The sequence below is a fragment of the Bufo bufo genome, chromosome 4, assembly GCF_905171765.1.
Source record: "Bufo bufo chromosome 4, aBufBuf1.1, whole genome shotgun sequence".
NCBI lineage: Eukaryota > Metazoa > Chordata > Amphibia > Anura > Bufonidae > Bufo > Bufo bufo.
Window position 1 is genome coordinate 48,941,356 of NC_053392.1, and position 25,015 is coordinate 48,966,370.

Here is a 25,015-nt window from a genome sequence, read left to right on the forward strand (position 1 = left end):
GTTAAAACCAAGCACACCATTGTTTTTCTTGTGAAATTCCCAATAAGTTTGATGTCTCACATGACCCTCTTCCTATTGAAAAAACAAAAGTTGGATTCAAAATGGCCGACTTCAAAATGGCCGCCATGGTCACCACCCATCTTGAAAAGTTTCCCCCCTCACATATACTAATGTGCCACAAGCAGGAAGTTAATATCACCAACCATTCCCATTTTATTAAGGTGTATCCATATAAATGGCCCACCCTGTATATTGTGTTTTTCTACTTTTCTATTAGTAGGAACTATAAAGCAAGTGGTAGTGACAGTGAATGATCCTGCTGGAGCCGCTGTGTCCTTACCGTCTACTCCGCCCAGTTGCTTTAGTTCCTGGTGAACTAATCTTTCTCAAGAATGTGAACTAAATGAGCTGATTGTTCATGAACTACCCATCACTACTGTGAGCTGAGCAAAGGGAGAAGTAACGAGCGCTCATGTGCTAAGGACAGTGTTGCTGCAAACTGTTAATAGGACAATATTGGAGAGTACAGGGAGATTGCAGGGAGAGTACAGGGAGACTGCAGGGAGAGTACAGGGAGACTGCAGGGAGAGCGTAACACCGTGTGCATCACATTCATAGTTAATCCATTCTGGTAGGGATACAGATAATGTGCCTCAGTATTAACGGCAGGTGTCATATATTTCTGTGTACATCACTGGGCAGTACACTGACATTCAGGGTTAATCCGTTATTTTAGTGTTACAGCTAGGGTCCATTCACACGTCCGTAGTGCATTGCGTATCTGCAATACACCCAGCCGGCACCCCCATAGAAATGCCTATTCTTGTCCGCAATTGTGGACAAGAATAGGACATGCTCTATTTTTTTCCGGAGCTGCGGACGGGAGGATCGGGGCCACGCTCCGGAAATGCGAATGCGGAGAACACAGTGTGCTCTCCGCATCCATTCAGTCCCCATAGAGAATAAATGGGTCCGCACCCGTGTGCATTGCTGCTGCTGACACCCTCCCTACTGTGTCATAGGGCCACTAATGTCACTGTTACTGCTGGGTATGGCGCGGGCTCACTGCAGCAGCGCGCTCCATACATTCCCTCAGCCAACGTGATGTATGGGTATACCTAATTTATAGCGATTAGTGACTTGAATTGAAGTTTTCTCCCGAATTTACTTTGTCACCAGTTAAGTGAGAAATAATTTCAGGCAATGTTTTGTGAGCTGGGTCTAGGCGGCTTCACCATCCTGAAATAAATCTACTAGTAGATATTATAAGGATTAAAGTGTCCATTTCAGCTGAATTAAAACTTGTCAAATCAATGCTCCTATTTCACTCCTGAGTGAGTCCGCGCTGGCCGCGATAATGCCGGATATACGGAATCTTTCTCCTTCCTAATCACTTTTTGTTTGTCTTTCTAGGCATACTGGGGGTCATTTATCAAACTGGTGTAAAGTAGAACTGGCTTAGTTGCTTATAGCAACCAGATTCCACCGTTCATTTTTGGCAGCTCCTTTGGAAAATGAAAGGTGGAATCTGATTGGTTGCTATGGGCAACTGAGCCAATTCTACTTTACACCAGTTTGATAAATAACCACCATAGAGTAGTAACAGACTACAGTGCTTAAAGTGACACTCCACCTACAGTAGGATGTAATTTACTTCAGTTTCCTTTTATGACTTTGCTTTTTTGAATTATTTTTATTTTTGCATTTTGCCTTCCAGAGATCATACATTTTCTGTATGAGGTTTTTTTTTTTTGTTTCGTTTTTTGCAGGATGAGTTTTACATGTTCCAGTGCAATTATGTTAGTGTTTAATTTACATCAATTTTTATATTGGCAAAATGCAGTTTTTATTATGTTTTGATGGTATAAATTTATAGTCCAGGTTGGTATGGCTGTGACAATATAAAATATTTGTACATTATTTTAGGGTCTTGGACTTATATTTTATAAAATGTGTTTTAATGCCTATTGTTTAACATTACTTTTTTATCCATTTTACCTTTTTATTTTTACATGTCAGGGGAATTTAATTTCTAAATGAATTTTTTTTTTTTTTACTATAATGTTCTGCCATATAACTTTATTCGTACAAAAGCAGTTGTTAGTTGAGCAGCCGCGATGCGGGCAGGTTGTCGCCATCCTGTGGTGAAGAACCGTACAGCCAATTAGCCCGTAGCTGCCTTTCATGTAATAATGAAGACTGCACTGTATAGTCCTTCTTCATTGATAATGGCCACGTGGCACCTTTAACCAGGGGCTGTTGCTGGTATGGGGTTCGGCTGGTTAGGTGGGGGCACAATATGCATATTACTGCTGTTCTGGCCTGAAATCTCCTGCAGGTTATTTGACAGTAAACCCAGAATATTAATTAGCTCTGGCATACCCACGTCTCCAACCCCAGCGCTCTCCTGCCCTACAGGTGGGAGCCCTTCTTCTGCCATCTGCTTTTCCTCCTTTTCCACATCATCTAATATGGATGAGAATATGTCATCGGGAACATCCTGCTCCTCCTCTCTCTGCATTTTGCTGACTTTTCTAGGACATGGAGACCAAGAAGGATGATTTGGAAGAAGTAAATCCAGCAAAGATGAGGATGGACACCATTAAAACCTGGCCCCTCTAAGGGGTACAGACTGGATGGTATTGGTTGGCACGCCAGCACTGGAATAATAAAGGCTTCCATTTGATTGGTATTGAATTGCGTTTACGGCTGATGTAGGAATAAGTAAATGTAGGAATAAATAAATAAAACTGACTCAGCATAAGTCTCCCTGTACTCTCCCTGCAGACTCCCTACACCTTCCCTCTCTAATATTCTTCTATTAATCATTTTTAGCAACACTGTCCCTAGCGTATCAGCTCTCGCCACATCTCTCCCTCTGCTCAGCTCACAGGACAATGGTGGAGACTGTGCGGGATGAGGGTTATATAGGGCTGTGACATCACAGGGGATGCCTATCTGCGGATTGGCTGGCTGCACGGCATTATGGGTGATCTCACATTCCCGGGCTTCTTACTTTCATTTTTTAATATGCGCAGTCACCATTTTAGGAAAAACTGATTTCTTACCACGAAGTTTTCCTAAACTTCAGACCGAATTCCGCTTTGCTTCGCTCAACACTATTGATAAACTATAGGATAGGTCATTAGTAGTGTTGATCGCGAATATTCGAATCGCAAATTTTAATCGCGAATATGGCCACTTTGAGATATCGCAAAGATGTAGAATATAGAGCTATATATTTGTATTCGTGAATATTCTAGATTTTTTTTTCATCTGAACCCATGATCCCTCCCTGCTTCTTGCTTGTGGTCCAATGAGAAGGCTGCAATGTCTTTGTCTGAGCTTAGCAACATCCCTAGCAACCAATAGTAAAGTTTCCTACCCCTTACTATATACGAACCTCCCCAGCAGCCATTTTCTGTAGTTTTATGGAGTTCTAAGAGAGAGAGAGAGAGCAGTGACATTTCTGTGCTCTCTGTTTTGCTGTGCCATTACATTAGATAGTTAGTTAGTTAGCTTATATATATAATACAGATAGTTAGTGGGAGATAGTCAGTGTAGGTTAGATAGTGATATAGTGCAGCTGATAGGTTGCAGTGCAGGGTGTTAGGTAGTGTGATAGGTTCTGCTGTCCATTAGTGTTGATCACGAATATTCGAATTGCGAATTTTAATCGCGAATATCGTCACTTCAAGAATACGCGAATATTTAGAATATCGCAAAATATATTTGTGCGAATTTTCGCAATCAAGAAAATAATGCCTAGAGATCATGAATTTGCGAATTCTCGAATATATGGCAAATATTCACCCATATATTCGCAAAATATTGGGAATTCGAATATTGCCCCTGCCGCTCATCACTATTGTCCATACATACATGCTACAGACATAGTGCTGTGATGTCACAACAATACTTAGTGCACCAATCAGTAATATGTAGTCAGACCTGCTAAATGTGAAGTTGCACGTATTGCGCAAAACTATGCGCATCATTAATTGCTCTATCTGCATATAAAGTTATTGTAATGTTCTGCCGTGCCAACCATTTTCTCCAGTCTCAGGAAACTTCTAGCAGCTTGAAAAATGTAGCAACAGTGACCCACGCCTGCATTGCGCCCGCAATACGCGCATATTACATTGCCAACTTTCGCAATCAAGAAAATAATCGCGAATTCTCGAATATATGACAAATATTCGCAAAATGTTGTGAACTCGAATATTGCTCCTTCCGCTCATCACTAGTCATTAGTATTAAACATTTAGAAAACCCTTTCAATGTCCACTATAAGTGCCTAATCTATCTGGGTCACAGCTGTGTTTTTGACTCGTACAGCTCCAAATCCCCTTCTTTCTTTCACACAGTTGTAATGATAAATGATAAAAGCCATCTGCATGCAGCCTCCCCTAGAAGGCGCTCACTTATACAGCTAACTCAAAGGAAGCTGTAAAACCTGCAAGCATTGAGCTCCAACTAGCGGCCGCTACAGACAAAGAAAGAAGCTAAGTGCTCTAATGTCTGTCACCACGAGCCTGTTGGCAGTTACGTGGTCTGTGTCTCTGGTTGTTGCACCACTGATCTAAGCTACTTCCCACCTCTTTCTGTTGGGGAAACATTACTGTCCAAGCAGATTCACATGACAAAAGTATCTCATGCATTGCTACTGTTAATACGGCTTTGTGTAGATGTCTCCTGTTAGTAATGACCCCGAGTTGAAAAGATTGAAGAAGTGAACTTTTTCCTTGTGTCTTCGATATGCACCACTGCACCTCGATGGCCTGCCGGAGCACACTCCTGGGAGCACACCCATGGCTTCTTTTCAGAGTTCACTTAGAACACTTAAGGTCTGTTCAGGGATGCGGAAAAAAGGAACAAATGTTAAGAGGTGCACAAACCAAAAGCATATACCAAACATTAGCATAACGCAAGATTTTTCATCTCGGGAAACTATGGCAAGGACTCATGAGGGATCACATTCTGGTGGGAATCCATTATCTTTATATCCATTGATTTTCACTTAAAGGGATTGACTGGTAAACCCAGCCATATTATCTTGTAGCACTAGTTCAGCTGAACGTAATGATACCTTTCCCGTAGCAATCAGTTGCTTTTAATCCATATTCAACTGAGCAGATAAGTGCATGGAGGACGAACCCTAGCCACTCTGTCCACCCTTGCTCCTCCTGGTTCCTCTTGCAGCCCCTCCTTCTGACTATGCAGGAACTTAATAAAAAAAAAATCTATCAACTTCCAACTGTGCCGTCTTCGCTCGTGGGTGAAGTTGACCTCCAATTACAAAGACTAATAGCAACATTGTGTTTGGTGACCGTATAGGTTGGAAGGACAAGCTCCTAATGCCTAATGGGTGCAGGTCCCTTGATTTTCATTTACTGATACACTGAGACCAGTCTGCCTGTAGAATCCAATGAAGAGATAGACAGAGTAAAACAAACAGCGCTTAGCTCTTTTTATATCTCTCAGGAATGTAGATGGGGAAACTGGTGGGGTATGAGGCAGAGGTGGGCACCAACAAGTTCCTCACATATTTAAATACAGGGCTAAAGCAGCAAACTGAATTTTCAGTCTATGTGAATTCAAGCCTAGCTGCATTTCTGGTAAGACTCTGTGCCAACTGTGTTTGATCCCTTGATGGGAGGTACTGTATGTGTCAGTAACCGTTCCCATTGTGTACCACCAATGGAAGGCTCCATCATATGCCTCTGTATAGGCTAACAAAGGCATATGTCACCCACCCTATGTTTCATATGTTTTGAGCTTTACCTGATGTATACACCAAATGTAAAGCTCTATGGTGTCCTATAAAGAGGACCTTCCAACTGTCTGTAGTATATTAAGCGTATGGCACTGTAATATGAATGTTTTTGTAGACATCAGATTTATTGGGTTGGGTTGATATTACAGATAAACTAGTGAGGTGCATGTGCCTCGCGCCATTTTGTTTGAACCCTGCTCAGTCGGAATGTTGACATTGTAACACATTTTGGCAGCCAGCAGTATTCTGTCAGGAAGATAACAGTTAACATATTTGCTTAATTATTTGAGAAATGTAAAAGGTAATTTGTTTTCAGGTACAATACACTCAATTGGAGATACCTGGAAAATCCCACTGATGGCAGAGGTTGGCTTGTTGTCTCGCAATGTCCAGATTGATACCGACACACCCTGTTCGGGTAGAATAATGGTTGGCCAATATACAAATGTTCTTGGGGAAGAATACTTGGGTATGTGAAGAGCTACTTTCCTACAGTATGTAAAGTCTTTGAATTTCTTTTTAGCATTCTTGCATGTTCATTCTACTGAGCTCCAATATAATAAACTACTTTATTCATAAAATATATATATACATTTAAAATAGATAAATATGTTTTTTTTTATTTAAATATCATAAAAAATAAAAATAAAAAATAAAAAAAACAAAATTAAAATAGTAAGAAACATACCACCACATAATGAGCAGACATTAGCAAAGCTTCAAGGAAAAACACAGCTGTACATACGTTGTCCAATAGAGTATGCTAATTTTTTTAATCTGCTGAGAATTCATACAAAAGGTAAATGGTTTTCATTGAGAAGATCCAAGAAGTTGGAAGTCTGTTAGGCAAAGCACTCTGGAGAAAAATTTGCAAAATAGCTTTATTTCAGAAGCCAGAAAATGGACAGTATTTTTCCATGATTTTCCTTCTGGATTGGCGGATTGCGATGGTATGTATATAGCCTCACAAAATCATAGGGATTCATCAGCTAGTAGTAGACTCAAAAAGTGGTTTTCACACCAGGAAAACCCCTTTTTAAAATGAAAACTGTAATCAGCTGACTACCATTAGTCTGATCTTTGAAACCCCCAAAGATCAGCTTTGATCAGCTACAATCAAATCCCCACTATTATGATCAAATAAATGAGTTGGTCACTTTCCCTACAAAACCAATGTGCTTATGTTCTATTACCACTTCTGAGTGATCTGATTTGTTAATGAATGTATTTTTTCTCTGCTTTGTTTCCATAATTTACAAAATTTGTAGACCATAACTATGACTTTTTCATTTCAGGATCTCTTGAACTTTCAAACACTGAAATTTCTAATTTTGGATCCTCATTGTTCCCATCAATAAACTTTAATAACACATCACAAAGTTCTTTGATTTCTTCTTCAAGCATTCACCACAGCTGTGGAGGGGGTATAAGAGCTACCAACAGCACAAACATTTTGCTACATGCCAATGTTTTTTATGACAGCTTTGGACATGGGATTCACCTTGATGGTGGGAGCCATATTCTTACTGATAACCTTCTCATCTTAATGAAACAACCTGAAACCCAAGCGGAATGGGTAACCGGTGTGAAGATCAATCCATCAAGCCACGTTTTCTTGTCTGGTAATTCAGTGGCAGGATCTGAACGTATTGCTTTTCACATACAAGGCCAAAGGTGTCATTTTGGAGAAAAGTCTTGGCTGGACAATGTGGCTCATTCAAGCCTTCATGGAATTCATATCTACTGGGAGGACGGCCTTAAGAATTGTACAAAAATATCTGGATTCTTGTCCTATAAGAACTATGATTATGGCCTTTTCTTTCATGTGGAAGGTAGTGCTGTGGTGGACAGTATAGCGCTTGTAGACAACAGAGTTGGCCTTTTACCAATTGTTTCCCAAGTATCTGTGTATCCTTCCTTAAAGCAATACATCTCAATCAAAAACTCTGTCATAGTCGCGACAAGCCCAGCATTTGACTGCCTACGGGACAGAATTAACCCAATTTCTGCCAATGTCACACTAAGGGACCGAGCCCCATCTTCACCTTACAAAGGGAGAGTGGGCATTCATTGGCCCATGTTTACTGCAAGACCTAGGCATTGGCCAGATTACCCATGGCACATGCTAGCAGTTGATGGAGCCATCTCTGGTATAATGAAATTACAAGGTCAGTTAAGTATTACAAGTGAACATCCTACTTGATATTATTTCATCATATGGACATATAAATATCTTAGTACATGCTAATGGCCTGGTGAGGACATTGGCACAGATTTAATAATGTGTTTAATCTATGCCTAGAATCTTTCTAAAATAATGGCACAAGTTGACTCAACTAGGGTTTCTCAGCTTTCTATCACGGTCGGCGTGGCTATCACATACGTGACACAGAGGGAGGGAACGAGGAAGGCCCTGCCCAAGTGAGAGGGAAGATGGTGACCCCTGACTCACCTGGCGGCTGGCACCTGGCTGCCCTGACGTCCCTAGACGGGTTCCTCACCCGTACACCGATCACGTGCCTAAAGCCCTGGCTTTCCCTGAGCTGAGCCCTAGGTAGTGAACAGGGCGATGGGAACACTAGTCCGCACCACTAACTCTAAGGGAAAACACCAAGGGGAGGACAGACAACACAGACTCAACATATATTCCCAGGTGGGCGACAACAGGAGACAACAATAAGCCAAACAGGGATCCGGAGGGTAGCACACAGGAACAACAACCAGGATTAACCACTCCAGTGGGTCAGTATAGATGTCCAGGCAGGAACTCTATAACTGGCAACTAGAGAAGTGTGAGGGGAGAATATAAGGAGGTAGGGAGTGGCAGACACGAAACAGCTGAGGAGGAGAAGCTACGGATCCCTGAGAGAGACAAAAAGGATAGCAAGGCAAACACAGAAAACAATAACTAAGAAACACCATGATCTTTAGATATAGAGCGCGCAGCCACCCGCTGCGACTTCCTGACCCCGGGTATAACGGAGTCAGACGTGGCTCTTGATACCCTCGTGACACTTTCCTTGACTCACTTGGAAAGGGGTTATGGATTAATGAGAACAGGTGTGTTTTCACAGAACATTCTTCCAAAATATTTTAGCATCGAATTAGGTCCATGAAACCTACAGTGCGTTCTTCAGAGCCTTTCTCTTTCTCACATTTTATGTTGGAAAAAAATAATGTTTTTCCCCATCAATCTGCACTCAGTACCTCATAATGAGAAAGTGAGAATGTTAGAAATCTTTGCTGATTTATTGAAAAGGAAAAACTAAAATCTTGCATTGACATAAGTATTCAGACCCTTTACTCAGAACTTAGTTTAAGCACCTTTGGCAGTGATTACAGCCTCCAGTCTTCTTCGGTATGGTGTCACAAAGGATCTTCTGCCATTCTTCTCTGCATATCCTCTCAAGCTCTGTCAGGTTGGATGGGGGCCATCAGCGGACAGCCATTTTTGAGGTCCAGAGTACTCTTATTCAGGTTTTCATTAAGAATATCTCTGTATTTTGTTCCATTCAGCCTTCCCTCAACCCTGACCAGTCTCCCTGTCCCAGCTGCTGCAAATCACCCTCATAGCATTATGCTGCCACCATCATGCTTCAATGTAAGGGTGGTATCGGGCAGGTGATGAACAGTGCCTGGTTTCTTCCAATCATGACACTTAGAATTGAGGCCAAAAAGTTCAATCTTGTTTCACACAGTCTGAAAGGCCTTTTTTTGCAAACTCCAAATACTTTCATGTGTCTTTTACTGAGGAGATGCTTCTTTCTGGCCACCAGTTTGGTGGTGTGCTGCAGTAATGGTTGACCTAATGGAGGTTACTTCCTTCTGCACAAAGAATCTTTGGAGCTCAGCCACAGTGACCATTGGGTTATTGGTCACCTCTCTTATCAAGACCCTTCTCCCCCGATTACTTAGTTTGGTGGGGCGGTCCGCTCTAGAAAGAGTCCCATTTGTTCTAAACCTCTTCCATGTAAGAAAGCAAAGTCCACTGTGCTCTTGGGAACTTTCATTGCAGCAGAGATTTTTTGTACCCTTCTTCAGATCTGTGCCCCCACACAATCCTGTCTCTGAGCTCTACATGCAGTTCTTTCCTTCCTTATGGCTTGGTTTTTGCTCTAATATGCTTTGTCAGCTAAATTTCCAGTGTCATAGTGAAGGGTCTGAATATGTTTATGTATTTTAATTTATTTTTTTTACTTGCAAGGCTGATAATGAAATGTGAAAAAAAGTGTCTGAAGACTATTTAATCAGTTAATGTACCTCGACATATTAGTACATCAGGAGTCTGGTAGTGAGGCACCACAGAGTAATACACACCTAGTCGACCATTGCAGTTTTCGGGATCTGGGAAAACTCAATCCTGGTAGGATGTTTAGTGCCATGATGAAACTTATGAAAAGTATCTCTTTTTCCAAAGAGAAAATAAAGCTGAGCTTCTAATACCACCAGGTAGTACCAGGTACATTTGGGGTCTTTAGAGGCTCAGCTTTCTTTTCTTTTTGGAAAGAGAGCTAATTTGCATACTTTTTTGCTTGGTCCGTAAGACCATTTAAGTCTATTAGGCACTCTCCATAAGGAGAAATAATACCCCCCTCCTCCCTGGAAGAATGATCAAACCTAATCATGGTAGTGTACAAGGGATGGGCAAGGTGGACCCTATGGGAACAGCGTAGGACCACATGAAAGGCTAAATCATGTTAAGTCGTGCCAGTTGCATTCTCTATCCTAAAAATATTTCTATGCAACAAAAAATATTTTTAATAAAGTACATTTTATAAATCACACATAAAGTAATACAACCCCCACATATCTTGTATCGTCATAACTATCACTGCTTGTACTATAAATATAAGCACTTATTGTAGGACAGTAATGAACAACAACAAATAAATATTTAAAAAAACATGGAAGAATGGTAGGGTTTTTATCCCCACTAAATTAACTTTAAGGGGGTTTCCGAGATCTTTTTTTTTACTGATAGCTTATCCTCTGGATAGTTCAACAGTATCTCATCGGTGGGGGTCTGAAACCTGGGACCCCAGCCGATCAGCTGTTTGAGAAGGCAGCAGCGGCAACAATGCCTTCTCTCTGGTTCAATTGACTGCGGCCAAGCGCGATACCAAGCACAACCGCTATACAATGTACGGCACTGTGCTTGGTAAGCTGCAAGAAGACAGTGGTGCTCACAGGAGCGCTGGTGCCTTTTCAAAACAGCTGATTGATGGGGGGTCCCGGGTGTCGGACCCCCACCAATTAAATATTGATGACCTATCCAGAGGATAGATTATCAGTAAAAAAAAAATCTTGGAAAACATTTTTAATAAAAATGTTTAAAATATTAGCCCTGGAATCCAAAAAGTGGTGGTAGAAAAGTCTGGTGTACATTAGCTGGTGTGGACTGATTGGCAGTCCCACTATTCTAATAACAGTTTCTTTCATATGAGAGCCATGACGGTGGCGATCAACTGTGTGCCACTTGACCAGCTCCTAACACATGTGGCAAACAGCTGAGTTTCCTGGGGAAGCCGCGGCCACCACAACAGTGGCCACTACAGGGGAAATGTACTATGCAGTAGCATGCCTAAGGTGTTTGGCACCCGGGGCAGGTCCTTTCTCTGGCACCTCTCAAATTGTGACCCCTCACAGTAGTAATGCCCTCATTGTACAACCTTCACGGTAGTTATGTTCAGATATGTGCCCCCTAATAATATCCACATTGTGTCCCCTCATGTTAGTTATGCCCACACTGCCCCCTCACAGTATTTATGCCCTCATTGTAATACTTTCACAGTAGTTATGCCCACATTGTACCCCTTCAAAGTACTTATCCCTTCATTGTGCCCTCTTCACAGTAGTTATGCCCTCATTGTGCCACCCTCACAGTAATTATGCCCTCATTGTGCCACCCTCACAGTAGTTCTGCCCTCTCTGTGCCCCTTTCATGGTAGTTATGCCCTCACTGTGCCCCCATAACAGTTATGCCCCTTCACAGTACTAATGCATTCTGTGCTTCCTTCACAGTAGTAATGCCCTCTGGGCCCCTTCACAGTAGTAATGTCCTCTGTTCCCCCTTCACAGTAGTAATACCCTATATGACCATTCACAGTAGTAAGGCCATCTATGCCCCTTTACAGTAACAATGCCCTCTGTGCCCCTTTACAGTAGTAATGTCCTCTCTCTGCCCTCATAACAGTTATTCCCCTTCACAGTAGTAATGCCCTCTGTGCCCCCTTCACAGTAAAAATGCCATCTCACTGCCCCATAACAGTTATGCCCACTCTGTGCCTAATAACAGTCATGCCCCTTGACAGACGTAATGCCCTCTGTGCCCCCTTCACAGTGGTAATGCCCTTTGTGCCCCCTTCACAGTAGTTATGCCCTCTGTGCCCTCTTCACAGTAGTAGTGCCCTCTGTGCCCCTTCACAGTAGTAATGCCCTCTGTGCCCCATAACAGTTATGCCCCTTGATATAAGTAATGCCCTCTCTGTGCCCCCATAACAGATATGCCCCTTCACAGTAGTAATGTATTCTGTGTCCCTTACAGTAGCAATGTCCTCTCTGTGCCCCATAACAGATATGCCCCTTGACAGGAGTAATACCCTCTGTGCCTCTTCACAGTAGTAATGCCCTCTGTGCCCCCTTCACAGTAGTAATGCCCTCTGTGTCTTTTACAGTAGTAATGTCCTCTCTGTGCCCCATAACAGTTATGCCACTTCACAGTAGTAATGCATTCTGTGTCCCTTACAGTAGCAATGTCCTCTCTGTGCCCCATAACAGATATGCCCCTTCACAGTAGTAATTCACTCTGTGCCCCCTTCACAGTAGTAATGCCCTCTGTGCCCCCTTCACAGTAATAATGCACTCTGTGCCCCTTCACATTAGTAATGCCATCTGTGCCCCCTTCACAGTAGTAATGCCCTCTGTGCCCCCTTCACAGTAGTAATGCCCTTTGTGCCCCTTCACAATAGTAATGCCCTCTGTGCTCCCTTCACAGTAGTAAAGCCCTCTGTGCCAACTCAATGTTAAAAAAAAACCAGTAACTACTAACCTTGTCCCGTTACTGAGGCACAGATCGTGCTGCAGCACTATGGGAGGAGCAAAGGCAGATTCCAAGAATGCAGGCTCCTCCCACACAGGCCAGCAGTGCGAACTGTGCCTGCAAGGTTGAATGGTGAAACAGGGAGAAGAAGACTTCCTGCTTCTTCATTCAGTGCACCAGCCTGAAGAAGAGAAAAAGCTTGGGGAGCTGAGCAGTCAGTGAGTGACAGGACTGCAGCTCCCGACGCTCAAGCAATGAGGGCTTCCAACTGTATTGATGGAAGCGCTCATAGCTTCTGGCACCCCCCTGACAGTTGGCACTTGGGGTGGAGCACCCCCTCTCCCCCTCAGCCCCCCTTGGTATGACACTGGTACTATGACATGGTGGCCTTTCATTTGAGCACACCAAAGCAGATGACGTTCTGAAACAGCCGGTCTCAGTTTTGGCTTATAGAAGGGCCTCCCAAGTGGCCATGTCCGTAAGTCCCAATAAGGCATATGGAGAGGGGTTGTCTTTATGAGTTAACTCTTTAAAGGATATTTCAGAAAGTTCAACCATTGATTTATTTTTTTTACCCACCAGATGTTACATTTTCTAGATTTAAGAAAAGCTGCTACAGTGATGATATTGACACTTGCATTATGTCTAATCCTGGAAACATGGCCATAACCTGCCCAATCACAGCCAAGAGGATTAAGATGTCTGACATAAGACCTGACTACATCTTCTACTTCCATCCGCCAGACAGGTATCATAGAAATCATGTGCATTATTAACATGGTCCCCAGAGAACCTATTATGCCCCCTAAAACTTATGACTACTCCAGTACTACAGTGGTGCCCAATGCCCATAGCACCCTCCTTCGACTTTGAAAACCAATGAAATTACTCTTCAGAACTATCTATAACATTAACTTTTAAGTGAGCAAAATTACAATTTCACTGACAATTAGGATGAAAGAAAATGTCTGCCACGCACAACATGACTTTCAAAAGAGTTTCCATCTTTTCATTTGGACCTTTTCCTTATTCCCTGTGACTACTTTCATTGCAATTTTCTACATTTTATGCTCCATTTTTCCATCGTGCTGATTAAATCACAGATATAACCAGCTGAATTTGTCACTGAACTGTGTCTTTTGTGTACCCTGCTATTACCTCTGATCAGAAAACAAAAGACTCTACTGGAAACGTACATGGTCGGCTAGGTGCATATTTCAATGGGAAGCCACTGCCAGATCTCCTACACTATCTGCTATAGAAAAAAAAAGTTCAAAGATGTTGAAGTCCAACATATCCTCATGATTCTTTACTAAAAATTCACCATCTGGGGAGCTTCAAGAGGTCCCCTTATACAGTAGATCCTTGACCAATCTCACTGAAATTGACAGTTTCGACTGAGTTTTATCTAATGTGTATGGACATCTTTAGGCTCTAGACCCCAAGTTATCTTTTACCAATCCATTCATGGTACAGAAGGTCCACAACCTACCTAGAAAAACATAGGCATATTGGAATTTCTGTAGGAGATCTCAAATATCAACACAATGACATAGACATTGAGGTCTGGTTGAAGAAGCATTTTGGTTTGAGCAGTTTATTATCTATACATATGCCTCTACAGAATAGAAGGGCATACATTGAGAAGAAAATGCTACATAGTCGAAATTGAGTCCATCTTCTCTTATAAACCCTTGATTATCTCAACTATTATTTCTGCACGTGTTAGTTGAAGGTGCCAAATTACTATTCTCCAAAACACCCAAATATTGGTAATTGGTGCCCCATGAACCTCAGGGTCTGCTCCTATAGCAAGTACACCCATATAGGAGATTTGTAGTGCAAAGCTCTGATAACCATAGGGTTTGAAATATGGTAGATGAGTGTGCTGGGTCTCATGATGGTACATTGACCAAGGAGTAAAAGTAGTTTGTGTAACTTCCCATCAAAGGACAAACGTCTACTAATGCAGTAATTACATGCCTTTCTCATTTCATGGCAGAACCACAGGTTGCCCGTTATCCACTGAATGTTCTGGTGCACAAGTCGCCCTATTCAAAGATCTGGATGGCAGTTTTCTGGGTCTTGGCCCTCCAACCTCCGTCTTCTCCAAGTCAGAACTTGATGCTGTATATCCCTGTTACAATGTCGGTAAGTAAATACTCTTAGGTACATCTATTGACAGATGACTATAAAAAGGAAATATCTAGAGAGAGAACCCCAACAATCCATACATGACTTTGACATAAAATGCATATGTTAATAGGTCTATGTCTGCATGGTATTATCAGTATTCTTATCTTACCAATGCCAAACTTTTAAAATAAGTGTGAGGAGACTTTTGAACTTCACTCTTCTTAGGGTTCATCTATAATTACCCCTTGGGTGACATTTTACTTGGGCAAGAGATTTCATATCCTATCACAAAGAACCAAAAAAAAAAAGAATGATGGGCTTGTCATGACTCTATCATCTCCTTTTGGTTGGAGTCATAACGGTATGTCAACATTGGCACCAGACCCATGCACTGATGACTTTATATATATTCTTATACTCTGAGATTCAACATACTCGAATTAATGCTCATCTGGTATTAGCCTCCTATGATCCATGTAGGGAGCAGTAGGTCTAACGTTGATTGTTGATATCAATGCCACCAGCAACCACTAGATTGGGCCAACATCTGTGGACTAATCATTGCCATCATTGCGTCTTCAACTACATTGCCATGATCATTATGTCCAGTGGTTGTGGTTCTCACACCAGTGGAGTCAGGACATCAGCAGAGGAGTTAACTTAGACACCATTACTTGGAAGAATTGGGTCCACTATGCCGAGGAACATTGAAGATGGCTCATGGGTAAGTATCTTCCAAGAGTATTTTTACTGTCCTGACATTCAGTATGTAGTTTGGCATACCCCCTCCTGGTACGTCTGTATTTCAGGTTGCTATTTCATCCTGCATTTCCTGGCTTCCTTGCAGAAATTCATCGCATTTCTTGTCTGTAGCTGTAAGAACTTCAAACAGCATTATTGGGATCTTTTTTTTTATTCTATCCTGAGCGTCTCTATTCTTCAGGACTGACAGGACGTCGGAGATACAGATACAACTGGAAGGCTGACAGAAAACGTGTCTGCCTGTATCTAAGCCTGAATATGCCATTTTCTTGTAGCCCGAGGGGAAATCTCATTTTCTTTCCTAGGCAATTATAGGCCTCAAAGACTGAAACTAGGTATATGTCTCTTTAATCTCCGCAGAAATTTATGTTCTCGCTTTCGACCGCTGATGTCCTGGGTTCCTCAGCTTTCTAATATAAAATACTGCCAGGAATCCGAGACAAAAAATGACAAAGGCAGCAGAATATGGCTCCGAGACTGTTATTTCTCTGACGCCGAGGTTACCTAGACAATCTGTTTATGATGCTGGAGATACAGCATCGTTTTCGAGGCAAAGTAATGGCGCTGTACCTAGGCTTTGTACCGTATAAGCAAGAAGATTAATACAAGCCATTGCGCAGGAAATTGTGCACTACACAAATAAGATTTTTCGTTTATTTATTTTTTTGTAAGGTAAGGTGAACATAAAATGCATTGCTCAGCCTACATATACATTGCAAAAGTATTCAACCCCTCTAAAGGCAAAATGTTTCAGACACACTTTTTTTTTTTTTTACAATAAAACTAGAAACTAATATAGTTGCTTGCATAAGTATTTAAAAAGTGCCTGTCAGCAGGATGACTGCTGTTAAACCAGTTACAGTATACTGCCTGGTAGGGTTGATCCTGCTGATTAAAATGATACCGGCTTTGTGAAAATGGGCTATGGTATTCCAGCAAGATAAAGCTTTACGGGGTTGTCCAGCGCTTAATATTCTTGACCTATCCTCTCAGGAATCAGGATAGATCAACAATATCTGATTGGCGACGGTCTACTTCCTCATCATTACGCTACGTATCGTCTCAATGTAGCGGTGGTGTAGTGTAATTACAAATACTCGCTCCATTTACTTCCGAGGTGAAGTGCAGTGTAATGAAGAGGAAGCAGATCTCCATGCCTCCTCTTCAAACAGCGGTGGTGGTGACGAGTGTTGGACCCCTGCCGATTAGATTTTGATGACCTATCCTGAAGATTAAGCGCTGGACAACGCCTTTAAGTGTATACAGGGCAACTTAGCTTTCCAGCAATGGCTATGCCCTTCACTTCAAGTGAAGTCCTAATTTGCATGAAGAATAAAAGTCTTTTTTTCTCAGGGTTGCGGCAACTGATTTTCACAAGACAGATATAATTTTTATCAGTAGATCAACCCCACCAGGCAGTATACCTGGTTCAATGGGTATGATCCTGCAGATATACACTTTTTTAAAGAGGACCTGCTACCACCCAAAATAGTATGAAATACCATATCAACTTACTGTAGCGACATTTCTATTTTTCCAAGAGTTTCTCTGTTCCCCTCTTATTTCCACCATTATTTTTGGTGCCCCGTATGCAAATTTGACTATGGGTATGCTAGTTTTTTTTTTTTTTTACTGGGTCGCCTAGCTGCCCATTGTTCCCTGGGCGTAAAGTTTCCCCGCTCTGATATTGACTAATGAGAGAGGAAAGTGCAGGGCAGCTTGAGTTGCAAGATTCTGAGATATCTCTAAGATAGCGTGTGAACTTACTCCCTTAGTCCCATTCACATTAGGACAAGCATCCAACACTGTGGGTCCATGCCTGCCAGCATCTTCCTACTCCCAATAAGCATAGCCACCTGAATACTCACCTGAACCTCCGCTCTGTTTCTCCGGCGGTCTGTGCCAGCCTGCATCACTATGCCCCATTCCATCTGACACAGTTACCGGAGTAGTGTTTGGACTGGCCATTCCACATGAGGACTGCTGTCTCTTGCTCACCTGCAGTCATCTCTTCCCATAGGGAATGTGTGCTCTCTCTCTCTCTGGCTCTTAAAAAGCTAATGCTTCCTAATCTGTTCCAGCCTGTGGCTAGCCTTTCCAGAGCATGTAAGAAACTTCCCCCTCTGGTTGAGCGCCTGAGCAAAAAGGTTCCCTAGCTTGTTGGTCTCTGTGAAGGTGTTGCCATCTGATTTTCCATGCCTGACTTTTGCCTGTTTGCCGTATTGTACTTGTTCCACCTTCCCTGACCTCGCCTGTTTATCGTACAAATTCTATGCTGTCTGTCCCAACCTTTGGCCTGGACTCTGCCTGCCCTGACCTTGGCTTGCCCACTAACCTTGATTCTTTCTGTCCCTTTTGGTGCCACACATCAGTGTCTGGAACCGTCTGGGTCAGCTGTCACTGAACGGTGACTACTAGAAATGGTAGACGCCTGGTGGGTTTTATTTGAGCGGATTCCTGATCTCTGTATAGTGGTGTAAGGGTGAAGACCGGGGGACCACTTAGACGATGTCCTCCACACCCGCTGTGTTACATCTATTAAGTCAGAACTGACTTTTTCTTATAGGCCTCACCTGGTAAACCATGGTAATAGGTGGACCTCAACACCAGTTGACATCTATGCCAAAAGAGTGACACGTAAATGATAGACAAATAGATAAATAGATATATGGACAGAAGGATAAATAGATAGATCTATGTCAATTAATATACTGTCATTCTTTCCATCCAGTTTTTTTTTTCCATCCACAGCACATTTTTTTACATGAGTTTTCAGAACTTACAACCTAGACTATTGTCGAAATCCCAAGATCTATCTTTGTGTTTTCTTATTTATACTCCATGTCAATAACCGTCTTTTCTAAAACATCCGTGACAATATCCGTAACATATTTCTTCAAAGTAACAAGGCACCTCAGATCTGACCTCTGCTACTGAATCCGAGATTTGGACTTAGATTTCGAGGTTCCTGGAGTCTTATTTTTATCTTCTTTCCCACATGAGGAAGATCTTCAAAGGGTCCAAAATTAGACACAAGAAAAGCTCTGAAAATTATTTGCAGGGTTCTTGTAAGAAGAAATTGGAAGCATTTCATCATATTCTTGTCTTCCAAATATTAGCATTTAATGAGATACACATTTGCTTCATTTATTTTGAGTTTTCTCCAAGGCCGGCAAATACCAGAAACTCCAATGTTATCGTAGGATAGGGACATTATTGGTTTGTTTTCTTTTCATTCTTTCTGTTTTGATTCCGAGGTTTTTTGGATATCGGCCTGTTTTTGAACTAAAGCAGCCGCACTAATAAGATGGGAGTTTAGGAGGAGGTAGAACAATCGTACAATATGTCTACAGATCTTCCAGAGATAGACAGCTGTTTTTCAAACAGGATATTGAAGGAGCCAGATTCCCAAGAACAACGGGATTTCATTCATGAATGTTCTGCAGAAAGAATTTTGCCAACTCACAGTTGAGCTATGCATGTTCTCAGTAGGGTCAATGACAAGGGGAGTCAAGACTTAAACCTTACAATATTGACTTCATTACTATCCCGTTGAGAACATGCCTTTATCTTTGCAGTAAAGAAATATCAATAGGTTGGATGTTTCAACTGATAAATCTGACCTCAGATTTGTCAGATCTTCTAACCAGAAGTTTATATGTATTCAGCATGGTCTGTGTTGGTCGACATGTACAAGACTGAGGGCCCTTTCTTGTTTCTTTTAGGCTTGGAAAGTCTAAAATGTTCCATAGATAGAACAGAGTGAATAGATAGATAGATATTAGATTGGTAGGTATTAGCTATAGGTGTAAAGATATGTTCCTGATAATTGCCCTGTGTATCAGCTGAAGTAAGTGGGTACTAAAAGGTCTTGTTTTACTGGCTAGGCTGTTATGATGAAGTGAGTGACCACCGATGCTCCACTCCTCCAGGTGGGTGGTGCCACTGCATTGCTACCCGCTCTACCACTTCTGGTTTCTGGTGATTCAGATCTGCCATCATCTCTTTTATCTTACCTGATAGACTAGGCTGCCAGAGAAGTGCTGCTCGGTCCACTCAGTGCAGGCTGAGGCTGTGCACATAGGGTACGTGCATGCTCCCTCCAGTTCTTAAAGGGCCAGCACTCGCACCCTAATCTTCCCCAGCCAATGACAGGCTACCATGGGAGGGTGCCTGAGCAATAGGTTCTAGTACTCTAATGTCCTTTAAAGGTGTGCCATTAGCGTGTTTCCAAAAACAAAGAAAACCAATCACATGTATCCCAGCACTGCAGGATCAGCTTGAAGTAGGTCTTCTTCAATATGTCGAAAGTTTACAAAGAGAAAAATAATCCATGCTGCCTCCGATTTAACAGAAAGGGATATGGGAAAAGAGAGATCCTTCAGATGTATCTTCAGTATTTTCTTTTATAGCTTCACCAATAGTGACTGATTCCACCTCTTACACTGCTTCATGACATCCAGTCTCCTCCTAGAACCTTCTCAGGAACTTACCATGAAGTATTGCAATGAAGAGTGGTAAAAAAGTGCTCTAATATACTCACAAACATTCAAGTTAAAATATAATAAAAGTCAGTACATAGTGACATCATTTTATAAGGCTGAAAAAAGACATCTGTCCATCCAGTTCAGCCTCTTATCCTGCAAGGCAAAAAAAAACTGTGAGGTAGAAGCCAATTTTCCTCCCTTTAGGGCATTGGTGGAGAACCTCTGGCCCGCGGGATCATTTCATGTGGCCCCTGGCCCCCTGCCAGAACATATTGTAAAAATGCTAATGACCACTTCCATTATGGAACAGGTCATTAGCATGCGGGGGGCGCAGAAAGGTGAGAACTACATTGTCTGTACTCACCGTCCCTGGCCTTCTTCCAGCCCCGCTCTGTGTCCTGACACATACAGCGTCATGATGTAGTGCATGTAGACGCACACTATGACCTGACGCTGTGCTCTGTCAGGTCATAGTACATCACAGCGTAAGTGAATCTGCAATAAGCAGCGCCGTCCGGAGCTGGAGAGGTAAGTTTATTTATTTATTTTAAATGTCTGATCTGAGGTCTGATTGGGGCTAATCTGAGGCTAATGGAGGGGGTGGTCTGATTTGTGGCTATGGGGTCTGATCTGAGGCTAGGGGGGTCAGATGTAAGGCTGGGGGGCCTATTGGGGGTCTGATCTAAGGCTGGGGATGGTGTGATGAGGGTCTGGTCTGAGGCTGGGGATGGTCTGATGGGGGTCTGATCTGAGGCTGGGGGGTCTGATCTGAGGCCGGGGGGTCTGATGGGAGTCTGATCTAAATCTAGGGAGGGTTTTATTGGGGTCTAATCTGAGGCTGATGGAGGTGGGGGCAGATCTGAGGCTGAGAAAGGGACAGTGGCAGGGAGCGTGAAAGCTGGGTGAACCCCTCTCTGGACCCCCCTGGGATGAGCTTGGCTGCCATTAATGCCATATAAAAAACGAAATATGTAAAAATTCTGCACCTAAACATTATACTGCTATATGTGGTCAAAATGGTGCCTGTACTCTATGTAATATATATAGGGCAGGTGCCATTTTGTGCTGCAAAAATACAGCGCTCTAGATTTTTTTAAATTGAAGCGAATGAGAATTTTGTATGGGCCGCGAATGATGTAACAAATATCCAAATGGCCCTTGGCAGCAAAAAAGGTTCCCCACCCCTGCTTTAGGGGAAAAAAATTCCCTCCCGACTCCAATCAGACAATCAGAATATCTCCCTGGATCAACGACCCCTCTCTAGTAGCTATAGCCTGTAATATTATTACGCTCCAGAAATACATCCAGGCCCCTCTTGAATTCCTTTATTGTACTCACCATCACCACCTCCTCAGGCAGAGAGTTCCATAGTCTCACTGCTCTTACCGTAAAGAATCCTCTTCTATGTTTGTGTACAAACCTTCTTTCCTCCAGACGCAGAGGATGTCCCCTCGTCACAGTCACAGTCCTGGGGATAAATAGATGATGGGATAGATCTCTGTACTGACCCCTGATATATTTATACATAGTAATTAGATCTCCCCTCAGTCGTCTTTTTTCTAAACTGAATAACCCTAATTTTGATAATCTTTCAGGGTACTGTAGTCCCCCCATTCCAGTTATTACTTTAGTTGCCCTCCTCTGAACCCTCTCCAGCTTTGCTATGTCTGCCTTGTTTACATTGACCAACCTAGCTTTCGCTTTTCGCTTCCTCAAGGGCCTTGACCCCTCCTCCAAGAGGCTGTCCATTAAATACTCATATTTCACATTGTTCACACACAGAACTCAAGATGCAAAACATTAAAACACTAATAATTCTTTTTTAATTGCTCCAATTCATATCCCAAACCATCAATACACAGATGCAATATACTGGCATACAAACATGTTTAAACATCAGGCTTTAAAAATGACTATACGCTGTTTTCGGACCATGTAAAAAGTCGCGTGACTTAAAAAGCCAATCTCCTCTGGGATTTCCATCATGTGACACGCCCTATCCATTGCATCAGGGCATTCCCAAATGTCACCTGACCCCAAACACCAATCACAACAGGAGTTCTTAGTACGTCACTATTACTACACCTAATAAGGAAAAAACTACTCCATTCATGTTTTTAATTCCTTATTCCCATGGAACCTCCTTAGCTTAGACACGGCTTCAGATCTAAATCTATATTAAGTCCATGAGGTTGGAGTGTGTTCATTCTACTTCTTTATAATTTATCTGTTTTATAGGATCTCCCCCTCTCCATTTAGTTCTAACTTGTTCTAAACTTAAAGAGGACCTTTCACCTGTATAAACGATGTTAACTGAGTATGCTGCCATATAGAGCGGCGCCCGGGGATCTCATTGCACTTACTATTATCCCCGGGCGCCGCTCCGTTCTCCCGTTATAGGCTTCATTACCTTTGCTTCTTAAGTTATAGTAGGCGGGTCTTCTCTTGTCCTGTGGGCGTCTCCTTCTCCTAGGCTGCAGCGCTGGCCAATCGCAGCGCACAGCTCACAGCCTGGGAGGTTTTTTTCTCCCTTCCTGCTGTTGGTTACATCCCGAACACTCACTGGCTTCACTTCATCTCTGAGGTCAGGGCTACACTGCAACTTTTTGTAGAACGATTTTTACTATTGAATGACAGCTGCAGTCCTCAAGATTGCATTCAACTCAATGCATGCATCTCAACTGCAGCTGCCGTTCAATAATTAAGTTCAATCCGTTGCGCTCCAAAAAGTCACAGGGGGGAATTTATCATTAGGAGAATATTTGAAGTCCGTTTTGCTTCAGTCTGTGTTGGAGTACTTTGTGCAGCATTTATCAAATGCTGCATGTTGTTTGATAAATTTGACTTGTCCTTAAACTAACGCTTCTGTCTAGAGAAGCTACTCCAGTTTTCCTACTCCACTCTGCAACTTATTTGCGACTTTTTAAGAAAGTCTCATTGATAAATCTGGAGTGAAACTCATTAACATAGCTCACCACGCTCACTTTTCCACCCCTATTACAAAACGGGAGTAAGTGGTGCACACATGCAAAAAGTCGCAAAATTTTGCGCAAGTGAGTGTAAAAAGTCGCAATTTTTTGCACAATCGCATAAATTATGCGCAAGTCAGGGCAAAAAAGTCCCAAAAGCCCTATTTTGTGACTTTTTGATGCCAGAATTCTGGAGTGAAGGTATGATAAATCAGGGCCACAGTGTAGCCATAGCCTAAATCTGCAGCACTCCATACATTCCTACAGTGCACCTGCTGCCAATTGGTGACCGCTCCTAGGTGCAACCTGTGCATCCACCCATAGCCTTTTGAGTTCATTCTTAAAGGGGTTATCCTATAATTGATGTAAAAAAAAGAAAATCATATATAACATGACAGTCTCATTCTAACAAAGCTAGAACCAGCCCTGTTCCTCACATGGATCCAGAGATCCCCACATTCACTGCTCCAACTGCTCTGATAAAATATCGTTAGCTTGGCTGCTCAGGGAGCATATCCTTTCTGCTGGATCTCTCACCCCGTAACGGCACCAGCTTCTAACAGAACATATGGCTGGTGGCAGTTGAAGATTTAAACTGAGCATGTGCGACCAGCTCAGTGAGACGGACAAAAAAATAAGAAAAAGAAAAAAACAGCAGGTGGCGCTATACAGATACATTTTATTGAATAATTCAGTGGCTATACAAAATTTTTAATTACATGCAATTGCAAAAGTATACAGATCCAGGCAGTGGTTTGAAAAATGTAGAATATTCTTCACGACACAGCCCCTTTAAGCGAAGAGTAGGGATATTTCTTAGACACTGCACCCCTGTTTAACCAGTGTCAAACCAACTAATTTTTATTTCCATTCTTAATCTCCAAAGGAGGATGTACTTGACTTGCAACACCATGGTTTCCAAGAAGGTGTTCAACAGTAGCTAAGTAGATAGATGTCCAAAGCAAGACACGTGGGTGAAAGATACAGTCATAGTTGGTTGTAGTAGTAATCTGTAGTGATGCACCCAGAAAAGAAGAGGCTCTGGGGGGAAAATGTTCTCAGAAAGACTCTAGAAGGACATTGTAATGGCTTGTAATTCACTGATGAAACAAGCTTTCATTCACGAACACCTCCCGGTTATTTATATGATCTCCGGATTAAAAAAAGAAAAAAAAAGAAAAAAATCAACAAAAAGGGAAAAAAATTGTTGATCCATCCTCATAAATAGGCTGAAGAAAACAATCCTGCAGCCGTATCTAAAACAAATAGGGGATTGCTTCTGACGCAGCTCCACGCTGAGGCTCAAATCCCTGTGACATGTGACATAGAGAAAAGGTCACGTTGCCCTGCATCGGCCCTGCCAAAGTCAAGTTAATTAATGCTTTGTTTTTTTTCTAATTCAAATGGATGGAGCTCGAGGCAAAGTGCTATTTGGAAATGCAGAACAATCCAACTTAGCACAGCCTGACAGATTGCGTGCTTCTTCATGCCCAGGGACAAAGAAGACGCTTTCAGTAAAGTCAGAAGTCTCGAGGTGCCGGGATTATCAGTATTATCACCATTATCTTTATTTGCTACTTCTAGGCGACTTTGCGATTCATCTGCTTCTTCTTGTGCTGATAGAAGTAGCAATACAGCGCCTATACAAAGTATTCACGCCCCCCACAAGGACATATTTAATTGAGTGGTGGATTTAATTAATTGACTCCTTAGTGGTAAAGTAAAAAACATGCATTTCTATTGCAATTGTTAAACATATAACAGTTAAATTGCAAAAATATTCATCCCCGTTATAGCCTTAGATTTATCATTGTGCCCTATTCTTTACATTTTTTCAAATAAATTA

General features: G+C 42.2%; 1 protein-coding gene across 6 annotated transcripts in view; it reads left to right on the top strand.

Annotated features, from left to right (window-relative positions):
• The window catches only part of PKHD1 (PKHD1 ciliary IPT domain containing fibrocystin/polyductin), a 625,550-nt gene that overhangs the window by 472,674 nt on the left and 127,861 nt on the right, over window positions 1-25,015 (top strand). For all 6 annotated transcript variants that reach the window (XM_040427208.1, XM_040427210.1, XM_040427212.1 and 3 more), the window contains 4 exons: window positions 6,093-6,245; window positions 7,072-7,944; window positions 13,398-13,563; window positions 14,818-14,966. In XM_040427208.1, the coding sequence (XP_040283142.1) occupies window positions 6,093-6,245; window positions 7,072-7,944; window positions 13,398-13,563; window positions 14,818-14,966 (1,341 nt within the window). The remainder of the gene's footprint in view (window positions 1-6,092; window positions 6,246-7,071; window positions 7,945-13,397; window positions 13,564-14,817; window positions 14,967-25,015) is intronic.